This window comes from Dipodomys merriami, unplaced genomic scaffold (assembly GCF_024711535.1).
Source record: "Dipodomys merriami isolate MVZ:Mamm:240054 unplaced genomic scaffold, mDipMer1.0.p SCAF_10, whole genome shotgun sequence".
Classification (NCBI taxonomy): Eukaryota; Metazoa; Chordata; class Mammalia; order Rodentia; family Heteromyidae; genus Dipodomys; species Dipodomys merriami.
Window position 1 is genome coordinate 47,410,829 of NW_027202271.1, and position 12,067 is coordinate 47,422,895.

The 12,067-nt window shown below is 36.3% G+C and overlaps 1 protein-coding gene across 6 annotated transcripts in view; it reads left to right on the forward strand.

Moving 5' to 3' along the window:
• The window catches only part of Cfap54 (cilia and flagella associated protein 54), a 248,380-nt gene that overhangs the window by 102,049 nt on the left and 134,264 nt on the right, over positions 1 to 12,067 (forward strand). For all 6 annotated transcript variants that reach the window (XM_069990518.1, XM_069990555.1, XM_069990527.1 and 3 more), the window contains exons 31-36: positions 1,554 to 1,668; positions 2,982 to 3,082; positions 5,168 to 5,398; positions 7,415 to 7,554; positions 9,639 to 9,817; positions 11,835 to 12,062. In XM_069990518.1, coding sequence (XP_069846619.1) covers positions 1,554 to 1,668; positions 2,982 to 3,082; positions 5,168 to 5,398; positions 7,415 to 7,554; positions 9,639 to 9,817; positions 11,835 to 12,062 — 994 coding nt within the window. The remainder of the gene's footprint in view (positions 1 to 1,553; positions 1,669 to 2,981; positions 3,083 to 5,167; positions 5,399 to 7,414; positions 7,555 to 9,638; positions 9,818 to 11,834; positions 12,063 to 12,067) is intronic.

Genomic DNA, 12,067 nt, shown 5'->3' on the forward strand with positions numbered 1-12,067 from the left:
GACTTTTCTCTCCAATAAACTACCAAAATAGCCAGAAGTAGAGCTGTGTCTCAAGTGATAGAGTGCTAACCTTGAGCAAAAGAGCTTAGGGACAGAGCTCAGGCCCCATACTGGCACAATTATTATTTTTGTTGTTGTTGGTTGTGGGGCCTGAATTCTGGGCCTGGGTGCTATCCCTCAGCTATTCAGCTCCAAGCTAGCGCTCTACCACTGAAGTCATACCACTTCTGGCTTTTTTTGCTTTTGTGGTGCTGAGGAATTGAACCCAGGGTCTCATGCTTGCAAGGCAAGCGCTCTACCACTGAGCCACCTTCCCAGCCCCTGGCACATTTTTTTTAAACATACCACAAACAGCATAGAAAACCAGCAAAGCTTTGAAGTCACCAAGTAGATAAGTTTGATGTTCCCAGTGGCTCCAAGTATTTTAGTGCATGAAGGAAAATGCTGAGGCGTGTGGTAGTCTAAGTGTATATATCTTTATATTCTCTTTACTTTCTCATTTATTTCTGGAGCAACATAACACAACCTTCAAATATTTGGTATGATAGGAAAGACATGGAGAAGAGACTAATCTCAGTGGAATATGGCAAGCAATTGTTCTCAGGATGTAAGTTGCAGAGTTTGAGTCCCCAACCCTCTACCAATAATTGGTTAAGGCTTTCTATCTCAGCCAGAAAAGAAAAGCATAAATTAATATCAGCTAACTGGGAGATTCTTGAAGTTGCTGCAACTGTACTGGAGTCCCAACCAACCATAGGATTTTAGTCTTCATAAAAATTGAAGTGGCCAGGCAACTGCCAGTGGGACCAAGATGGACTAGATCATATAATACAGTCTAACTCCAGGAATTAGTTATCTGTACACCCAGTCACTGCATTAACCTTGTACTGCTGCACCTCTTCATTTTATTCAATTTACATTTTTAGATCCCATTTGTCATGTTACAGCAGAATTTTTCTGTACCTGGCAAGTACTTCCTAAAAGAAATATAAATTCTAGAAAGTATATAAATTTCAGAAAAAAATTAACTGCTAAGTATCAATAGAAGGATAATCATTTGGAGAAGGGGAATCCACTAAAGTTCATAAATGTGAAGAGAAGGTCAAGAACTTCTTTGCATGATTAGGGGAGGAAGAAAGTTCAACAGATATGTAGTGTTTGGCTTCTCTTGGTATCCAGAAGGCAGTAGTTGCTGGAGCTCTCACAAGATAGATATGTCTTAGGTTACTCTGATATAGTTTTTTTTCTTAGTGTAAAGGGAATTATCTGTATTTATTTTCTTTATGTCTACATGATGCCTTCAATTCTTGTCCATTTCTTATAGACACATCAGCTTCTTGTATCTTATAGTATGACTGATGATTTGCTCTTCTCAGAGGCCTTCTGTTTCTCCATGAACAGAGATCACTGTCTGATTTATGAATGGGACACAGCAGTTTTTGGATTTCATTCTTACATGATTTTAGTAATAGAATTCAGTAACATTTTATTTCTTTTGGGTAGTTTGATGCCTTTTGCAGATCTTTCTGGCTAACTTTATCTTTTTATATTAGGAGGAATGAGTCTCTACTTGGAGTAAAGAAACAAAAATATAAGGAAAATATTTTTAATAAAAAGTCAGGGAAAAATCCAAAGAAGTTCAAAGCTGTAATAATAGAGATTGGAAAAGTAAGTTTCTTCTGAGTTTTGAATTTTTTAAACTTTTATTTTATTGTAAAAGTGATGTACAGAGGGGTTACAGTTACATAAGTAAGGTAGTGAGTACATTTCTTGACAAACAGTGTTACCTGCTTCCTCATTTTTTCCCACTTCCCCTACCCCTCGGTTCTCCTTACCCCCAATTTGTAAAGTTCATTTCCAACATAGTGTCTTGTGAGTATCGCTGTTGAATTGGTTCACCCTTTGTACTTTGTCTCAACATTTTGTTATTCCCCTTTCCTTCCCCAATAGCGAAATGTATGTACAAGACACAGGGTACCAAAATCAAAGACAGTAACAATGGGGATAAATCAAAGGAGGAAAAATGAATGAAAAAAGAAATAACTTCACACAATACATTAAAAAATACAAAAACCCCTCTTGTTTCCATTTCTTGGAGTTCACTTCTATTAGCATCATTTTATATGTCATATGTGCATGGCTATTGAGCTATTGTGATCCTCTGCTAGGACTGTCCTAGACATATACTAATTATTATAAATGAGAGAAACCATGGAGCCTATGTTTCTTTGGGTCTGGCTTACTTCATTTAATAGAATTTTTCCAAGTCTTTCCAGTTCCTTATGAATGGGGTGATGCCATTCTGATGGAAGCATAGAATTCCATTTGCATATTAACCACATTTTCTTGACCCATTCATCTACTGAGGGACATCTGGGTTGATTCCAATTCTTAGCTGTGGTAAATAATGCTGCAATGAACATAGTTGTGCTGGTAGCTTTAGTGAGTTTTGAATTTTAAGTTAATGAAACTTGGAGATTATGCCAAGCTTGGGGTGACTCATGACTCTACTTGTAGCTATGCAGGAAACTGAGGATCATGGTTCAAAACCTTGCCCAGGCAGGAAAGTCTGTGAGGCTCTTATCTCCAATTAATCACCAGAAAGCTGGAAGTGGAGCCATATTGAGCAAAAGAGTTCAGGAACAGTGCCCAGGCCCTGAGTTCAAGACCCATGACTGACAAAAAAATTATGAGATCATGTATTTAGAAATGATTGACTACATTTTAATTTTATAATATGAAACAGAAGGAAATACCAAAAACATAATTTTGTAATTCTGTGATACATTATAGATTCTTAAGTTATCATATAGGGTTTGTATAGTCAAAGATCTTTGTCTAGGGGTATTAACATTACATTTAATAGTAATTTCAATTGAATGATAGAAACTCTTATGTCTCAATCTTAGAAGATAAGCATTAAGCATTTGTTTCAAAGCTTATATTTAATTTGGATTATTTTTGTTATCCCATCTACTAAGAGTTCAGAAGTGGGAGCAAGGAGAAGACGTAGAAGAAGAGAAACCCTCAAGGATTTTTTTTCCAAAAATCAAAATTTACTTGAATTGCCAGAACATGAAAGGTATTAAGTAATTAATTAAAAGCTTACATTTATTGCTATGTGAGTCAGACACCAGTGGCGCAGGCCTGTAATCCTAGCTACTCAAGAGTCTGAGATTTGAGGATCCTGATTCAAAGTCCAGGCAGCACAGTCTATGACACTTGAATTTCCAATTTACTAAAAAGCCAAAAGTGAAGCTGTGGTTCAGGTAGTAAAGTGCTATCCTTGTGTGCAACAACTCAGGGACAGCACCCAGGCCCAGAGTTCTAGCTCCAGGCCAAAAAATGAAAAATAAAAAAACAACACCTCAAACATTTATTGGCAGGTTGACACCTGCACTATTTCAGGTATGGAGGATACACTGGTGAACTAGACATAAAAAATCATAGTCTTCAAGGAGCTTGTGTACTGGTGACAAGAATGAAGTAACTAAGTAAAAACACCAAGCAGATATTTTAAAGTCCTATATATTTTATGAATGAGAAGAATGATGCGCTGTAGGATAACTGGTTGTAGAGCAATTGGTGGTTACAGTAGTTTAGTGAGGAGATCCCTTATTTTGAAGGAGAATCTAATATTCTTTTGATGTTTTTAATTTACATGTCATGTTTGTACATGTTTATGGGGTACAGTATGCTGATTCAATACATGTATACAATGTACGATGATAGAATTTCCATCTCCTCTAATATTTATCTTTTCTCTCTGTTGGGAATCTGATTATTTTGAAACAATAAATTTTTTAAAATAAATGTTTGTTAAGTATTGTTATCTTATTGTGGTAGAATACTTGAATAAATCCCTCCTATCTTAACTATATTTTGTACCTATTATCTAACATCAATCTATTTATCTTTCTCTACATATGCTTTCTAGTGACCATTGTTTTATTCTCTGCTTTTCTTAGATCAGCTTTTTAATTTTTTGAATGGGAATTCAAACTGTGAACAGATAATGTTCTGCTGATTCCTTTGCAATACTCTTATTTCCTTTTTTTTCTAGTCTGTAGTATATAGCCCTAAATTTAATCTTGAATACTTTATAATGTGGACATACTTGTTGTATAGTGCATTTTATTTTCAGATAATTGTATATTTATATGCAGTTATAAGAAATTGACTCCATAAAGCCATCATCTAGTTTCTAAGAGTGTCTGATTGTTGTACAATATCACAGGAAATTGACACTGATAAAATCCATGGACCGCATTCAGATTACGGAAATTTTATATGTGTGCATGTATATATATATATATTATTCTAAACACTTTGTAAAACTTGTGTGGCCATCACTACCAGTGTGATATATGTGGTTGTTGGAATTCTATAATGTTAACAGACTTTGAGATGATGAAATGAGAGGCACTCTACATCATTGGTAGGCTGTGGTTAGTGCCCTTCCAAGCCATGTGGTGTCTGTCAATCACCATCATATTTGAAGGAAGCCTTTCTTCTAACTTTCACTTTCAAGAGCAAGGAGGATATGGCTAATCACCTGGGAGCTTCCTGGCCTTTTTGAGAACTGACCTCACATATGGAAAAGACTAATTTTCATGATAATTACTTAAAATTAATAATTAAGAACCCAAATAAGATATCACTAAAACATGTAAAGTCTGAAGTAGGAGGGTGTAAATTTGAGGCCAATCTGGGCAACATAGTGGAAATATATCTCAAACAGCTTAAACCCAAACTAAAACCAAACTTAAATATTAACTAAAATTTGAAAATCTTTTCTGTAGCATATAATTTAAGTTTGACTATTTTCATTTCCTTTAGAGTTTCATATTAAGCAAAATTTTGCTCCATGAGTATGAGCATTAAATCCCAGTAACCTTTGGTTATGGACAAGAAAATCTCTAGGTTGGGTTGGAACATGGGAGAGGCTTCAAGGCAATATGTGTTGTCATTGTCCCTGGTGCTTATCCTTGTCTTCTTTTCCATCCTATTTCACATTTTTAACACTGAGGAAATGATAAGTAAACCAGAAATATTTGCATAGGGGAAGTCAAGTATCTTCTTAATGTATTTTGTGATAATTAGAAACCTTTTTCTTTATTACATACTTGGAAGTTGTGCAATTTTAAACATCTTTCTCCCTTGGCAGAAATAAGAGAGCTGATGTTAGAAAAATAGCATCCCGAAGCTTGAGAGATTGCTTGACTCCAATAGTAGTAAATTACATTAGAAAGAAGAGATTTCATCAAATATTTCTTGAGGAAATGCCTTGGAGAGCTCAGATGAACCTGTTTCTGGCAAGCGCACACTATCACTTGCTTTTACAAAAGCTAGGGGAGCGCATGAAGGCGAAACCTGGCACTTCACACCCGTTGGTCAGGTATAGTATAGTATTAGTAAATCACACTTGGTTAGCCTCATGAACATGGATTGTGCCCAAGGCTCAAAGGTGGTGACACTGAGGCTTACAGAACATCCCTGTATATTCTAGCCATTGTGATATTTCTTAATTTAGCATGTCAGAATCTTTTCCAAACAAGTGCTGGGGATATAAATCCTTACTTATGAAGTTCTAACTTGTATAAATCCTGCATATGTGTCAGTCTGGCTTTCAGTGCAAGGATAATTTCATGATAATGTTAGTATACCTGATGAAAATATTTCTTTTCTATATTTGAAATCTCTATAAAGAGATTATGTTTTCTCATGTAATAAAGTTCTGTCATTAGTTTAATGGACATTTTTGAACTTTTTTGAGTGCTTTTGGCTAAGTGTTGAGGGAAATAGAAGATAAGTACATAATATGGAATGTCATGTAACCATTAAAAAGGTTATATAGTGCCCATGATGCAAAAAATATCTGTCAAGTACTGAGTTAGCTGTAGCACATACAAGAAGATGAAAAAGATATACAAGTAAGAGACTGGTAGATTGTTTCACAGATGTTCACTAGTACCTACAATTAAAGGTATCATCTTCCTTGGACTATCCTCTTCTGGCTAGATGTAGCAGGCATGAATAGGCAAGGTTTAGAAGTGAGCAAGTAGGAAAATAGGCATTTTTGGTAGTTGCAGGAGCACAGAAACAGGATAAGAACCTCAAGAAGTCTGACCAGAATCTAGGGCATATGAGAGGGAGTGGTGTGAAGTAATTAGAAGAGTAAATTGGTACCAGATCATGGATTCCTATGAAATCTAAGCAGTAAGGGATTATTGAGGATTATCATTATTAGATTAGTACTATTATTAGTATAAATATTAGTACTATTGCAGTACTGGAGTTATTTTTAACTCAAGGCTTTGTTCTTGCTAAGCAGGTAAGACCTTTCTTTAGCCATACCTCCAGCCCTGCTTTTTTTTTTTTTTTTAACATGGTTTATTTTGAGATAAAGTCTCACCTCCAGCCCAGGAACATATCTACATTGTGATCCATCTATGTTAGGCTTTTTGTCTGAGCTCAGATGATACCACCATGCCCCTTTTCTGCCATTTAGAGTTTTCTTTCTAAGTTTTCTGTCTGAGTTAGCCTGGAACAGTGATCCTCCCAATCTCAGCCTCCTACAAAGCTAAAATGGCAAGAACCCAGTTTATTGAAGATTTTTGAGAAGTGCCATTATAAGAAATTTCTATAGCAGTAGCATATAAATGGATTGAAGAGAGAAAAGACTAGGGACAGGAATATGAGTTAAGAGAGTATGTATCTTAATAATTTAATGAGGAAAAGATACATGAATTTTGTTCTGGTATCTGTGCTTCTCCAGAATTTTGGTTAAAATCACTGGCAGGGAAAAGATAGATTTCCTTACTATTCTGGAATGAGGAAGTCTTTCAACTTCCAATTATGTATAACAAAATATACATGGTCTCATGCTAGCACAATAAGACATTGACTAAATTTGTGTAATTGTAACTTGCTGCTAACTTTGATTTTATTAAGACCTTGATTTTATATATATAGTACCTATTTAATTGTTTTTGGTAGAAAGCTGTTTATGGCTTAGTCTTTATTTTTAAAAAGAAATAACAGTTATGGACATTTTGTTCTATATAGTAGGCATCTTCACTGAGTTGCACTTAAGTCAGTTGGCTTTATTCTGACACAAATTTTTGTTCTAGTGCTCATTGAGTGAGAGTAGATTTTTTAATTTTCATTTTCAATCGTATTTTCAGGGAACTAGATATTAATTTAAAATTCTTCAGAGCAGGCTTACATTGCATAATTTTAAAAGTTAATAAGAAAGGCTTTAAGTGCCCAAATTTATGTTCTAAAATTTGAGAGCCCATCAAAATGTTTGAGAGCTTATTACATTTTTAAAAAATAAAAATGCATTATATTTGACATACTTTATTCAGTTTTGTCTATATCGTTTTTAAGTGTGGTTTATTTACATTTGCAGTTTCCGAACCTGTGATCCTAATCTGTTCTCACTATATAATTCAGGAACTGTATTACCAACAGCAAAATTGAAAGTAGAAAACTACAAGGGAATACTTAATTTCCTTTCAACTAAAAAAAAGAAGGGAACTTTATCACCAGGTAAGATAAGTATTTTGATTTACTAATTGTCTGTAGGTTTTTATTTATTGGTAATACAGACACATACACAAACATATGTATGCACACACCCCTGGTATACATGCCCTTTTCCAAAACTCCAGCTATATTTACTTGAGTCATAAAAGTGTTTTGTGTGTGTGTGTGTGTGTGTGTGTGTGTGTGTGTGTGTGTGTGTGTGTGTGTGTGTGTGTGTGTGTGTGTGTGTGTGTGTGTGTGTGTGTGTGTGTGTGTGTGTATGTGTGTGTGTGATATGTTGGTTCTGGGGCTTGAACTCAGGACTCAGGGCCTGGGTGCTGTCTCTGAGCTTTTGTGCTTAACGAGTTCTTTTTACCACTTGAGCTCCAGTTCTACTTCCAGCTTTCTGGTGTTTAATTGGAGATAAGATTCTCAAGACTTTCCTGGCTAGGCTGGCTTTGAATCTCAGTCCTCACATCTCAGCCTCCTGAATAGCTAGGATTACAGACATGAGCCTCCTGAACCTGGCAAGTCATAGAGTTTTGGTATGGAATTTGTTGTATTAAAAATAGGTATTTTATTGTGTCATCACATATATTCAGAAATACCTATTTTGTATGTTCCAACATAAACCCATTTGACTATTCTGCTCTTGTCAAATATTGTTGCATCAAGTGGTTAAAGACAGTTGAAGAACTGTTGTCAGACTTATTATTTCTACTGGTTTAGTAGAAGAAACTTTTCTAATTCCACTAAATGTACTAACATAAAACAAGCACAAAAATATTCATAACAGATGAATTTATTGTCAAAGGACGGTTCACTTTTTGCCCTAGGATCTCCAACTAGCACCTTTTGTAAAATCTCACTCCAAGATGAATGAAATAATATTTTGCTAACAGGACCAAGAAATGTTAGGTGTCAGGGGACCCTGGGAGATAGAGTCAGTGCATACTAGGTCTCTGGATCTGAGTGCTGTGCTGATGACATGTGCCAAATATGGATGATTTTATAAGCTTTTCCTGCAAAGATGGGAGAGACTGAACACACTTCCCAACCAGTAGATAGTCACTCAAATACCACCTGTGTTATGAATAAAATTTATTTTTATTATCTTCATTTATCACAAACCCATTTATTTAGCATTTTAAGATCCTTATAAATTATTATTAATCAAGGTCTTAATACATCAGTAGTGCTGATTCACATACTTCACATGCTAATTTCTTTTAAGCATAAATTAGGTTTAACTGGTTCTTGCAAATAATATTTTTTGTATATTGATGGTAACTTCCATAGGTATAGACTGATTTTTGTATATAGATTATAATATCTAAATTTTTCCTGATTATAACCTAAAATTCTATTAGCAATAGGGTATTCTGCTACTGAGAATTGTTGTCTGGTACAGTTTGAAAAGAAGATTGTGAGAGGAAAATCATTACTGCTTTGTAGTACTAGGGGTGGGCTAAGGATTGAATTTAGGGCCTCATGCTCACTAGGCAAGAACTCTATCATTTGAACTATATACCCTCCCCTTCTCTCTTACACATAGGCTTTTGCTTTCAGTTTAGCTTTTTTTTTCAGACAGGGTCTTGCTAACTTTTCCCATGCTGACCTCAAATCATGATTGTCCTGACTCTGCGTCTCTAGTAGCTTAGATTATGATGTATTCCATTACATTCATCCTAGTGTTTCTGTTTTGCTGCTATACCTGCAGGAAAATGAATGGCCAAGGTTGCTGCACTGATGAACTCAGAGTGAAACTTGCTCTGTAGTGCATGTGTCATGGATATAACTACTTGGAGGAAATTAAAAACCAGTGGGATTGTCATTGCTCTCCCTAAATATGTTCATTCTTCTCTCTGTATTGTTCCTTTTGCCTTCACTGTTGCATGAAATGTTTTCCGTATTTTTATACATGACTAAATTCAGCCTGTGCTCTCACATTTAAGTACCTGTCTTTGGTAACTTCCCCTGCTTTGTTGTGCTTCTGTTAGTCTACCCTTGCTCCAAATTTTATGGAGCATTTAGTATTTGGATTGCTCATTTGATGTTTGTGTTATGCTGTTTTAAAAATAATGTTATACCTTTTTTTAAAATTGTAGAGTATGAAGAATTTTCTGAACTTCTGAATGTTAAAGCCAAGGAAGAAACTCTTTGTAAGCCACAAATAATGTATGAGTCTGACTCTCAGTTAGTTCTTAATGTCAAAGAAAAGGATCGAACATCAAATTTGGTACTGGATCATTTTATGAAAACCTTTTTATATTGCAGAAGAGCAATGGTAAGATACTTCTTTTATTTGATCATGTATAAATCTTAGCCCATAAAATCAGGCATGTAAGATATATCCCACATGTATTTAGTTTTGAATATAATTTTAGTTTTGATGTGACGTCATCTTATTGGATTTAGCTACAGCCATTTTTGAGGTGTGTCTTTTTTCTAGTTCTGAAGTCTTATAGTCTTATGCAGTGTCAGGCTGTCAAGAGAGCAAGTATGCTCCTTTAGTTCTCTATCATCTACTCAGCCCATGTAGCCTTTGTCCTTGTCCATGAAATTCCTGTGACTCTCACACATGTCCTGCTGCTTTCATGCCACATGTAGGACACAGACTCCCTTGTGATGCCACAGGATCTTCTCTGGGGTCTTGCTGTCTCCTAGGAAACTATAACCTTCTCTCTTCTAGGACCAGGGAAGATACTTCACAGCTATAGAATGGCCTCCTCATAGCCCAATCTCTTTTCTCTGTTGGCCACTTACATTTTCTTTGCAATGCTTTTGTCTCATGCTTTAAAAATATGCAATAGATTGCTAAACTGTTAACTATTTTATATACTTTAAAGACACTATGTAGTAAATGGTTAAACACAGAACTGGAACCATCAGTTATAAAGAGATGAGTCTTTTTTCTCACAGCAGGAAATGCATATACTTAACACTTCTTGTGTGGAAAAGGGAACTATTCTTTCTAGATAACAGAAGAACATCTAGATTTCTGTAGTCTCCAAGGAGTGGACAGGGTGAATTTTACAAAATGTCAGGTAGACACCAATCATCCCCTTGACCACTATAAGCATTGACTCTTATTTTCCTTTCTTTCTAGCTTCAGGGGTTATGGAAGATCTGAATTCTACATACTCTGTAGAACTCAGCTCTTCTTTCTCCTGCTCTTCTTGAGTCCACTCTCATCCTGTGGTCTTGAAATCACTAAACTTGTTCCCCGCTCTCTCCCCCAGCCTGCATTTCCAACCTCCATCCTCTGTTTACTGTCCCCTGAATTTCAAGTGTTCTGTCTCCACAGCCCCAAATCTACCACCTTCATGCAACATTTGGGTTCCTACCTCCTTAGAGAAGACTTCTTTCCTGACCATCTTGTTAGCAAAATGAGTCCCTTCCCATAGCTCAGTCCACTTCTTCCCTTTTCCATACCTTAGCATGCTCCCTTCCTAGGCAACACTAGGTCCATGTAGTAAAGGCAGTAAATAATCTACTTCCAACCCCCTTTACCTTGGGATGGCACTTCTCTGGGGCAGCTATCACCATATAAGGCAACAAGAGCCATTTAAAATGACCTTTAGGTCTGGACAATTGCAAGACTCTTATCTACTATTTGGATAGCAGCCATAAATCCTAGTCCACCATGATAAAGCCCCTGGCCCACAGGTCCACACCAGAACCTCCTATCGCCTTTTAGCCCCTCCTAAACCTCTTAGGTTTAGACAATAGCCGGTGCTTCTTCTCATTCCTCCCTTGTGAGAAGAAGTCTTTCTGGCCCCCCTCTCCTGGCAATAAACCTTTCTTTGTTCTATGTACCTGGATGTCTGTGTGGTTCTCTGGCAAAGTTTATTATTTTGCTAACACATCCTGTCTGAAAAAGTCCTGTCATACCTTCATACCTTCTCCAGTTCTGACCTACTTCTGTGTTTTTGTTCTTTATATAATTTATTACTCCATGAATCCCCAAGTCTGCCCTATTTGATACATGGAAGCAGCATGAGGGCAGATTCAATTGCTCTCACTGCTGTATCTCCAGGTATGGACCACTGGGGCACAAATCCTACTCTGCACTTCCTAGGTTGATGACCAGGACTCCACTTCCTCCTCGCTGAGTAGAATACTAGTGTACCTATCTCCCAGGATTAATATTCAAATTAAATATTACATGTAAACATCTCATCACAGTATCTAGCTTGTAAGTGGCACATAGCAAATGGTATAATTTTTATTATTGATCTCGATGTTTGTAGAGTTGGACTCCTTTTGGGACTTTGGAGCTTTGACTGTTGTTTTCTCCTTAGGTCCTTGCTCACCGTGGTGGCTATTGGACTCTACTTCAGAACTGCTGTCGAGTCTTTTGGAACTTCACTCAAGAGCTGCAGATACTACTTAAACAGGCAGTAGATCTTTACAAAACATTTTCAATTAGTCAGGAGGGCTTCCTCTGTACCTCTGTTATACCATTCTATTTGGGAGCAGAATTACTTATTGATATGTTATTACAACTACAAATTAGCAGTTCTCTTAAGGTAAG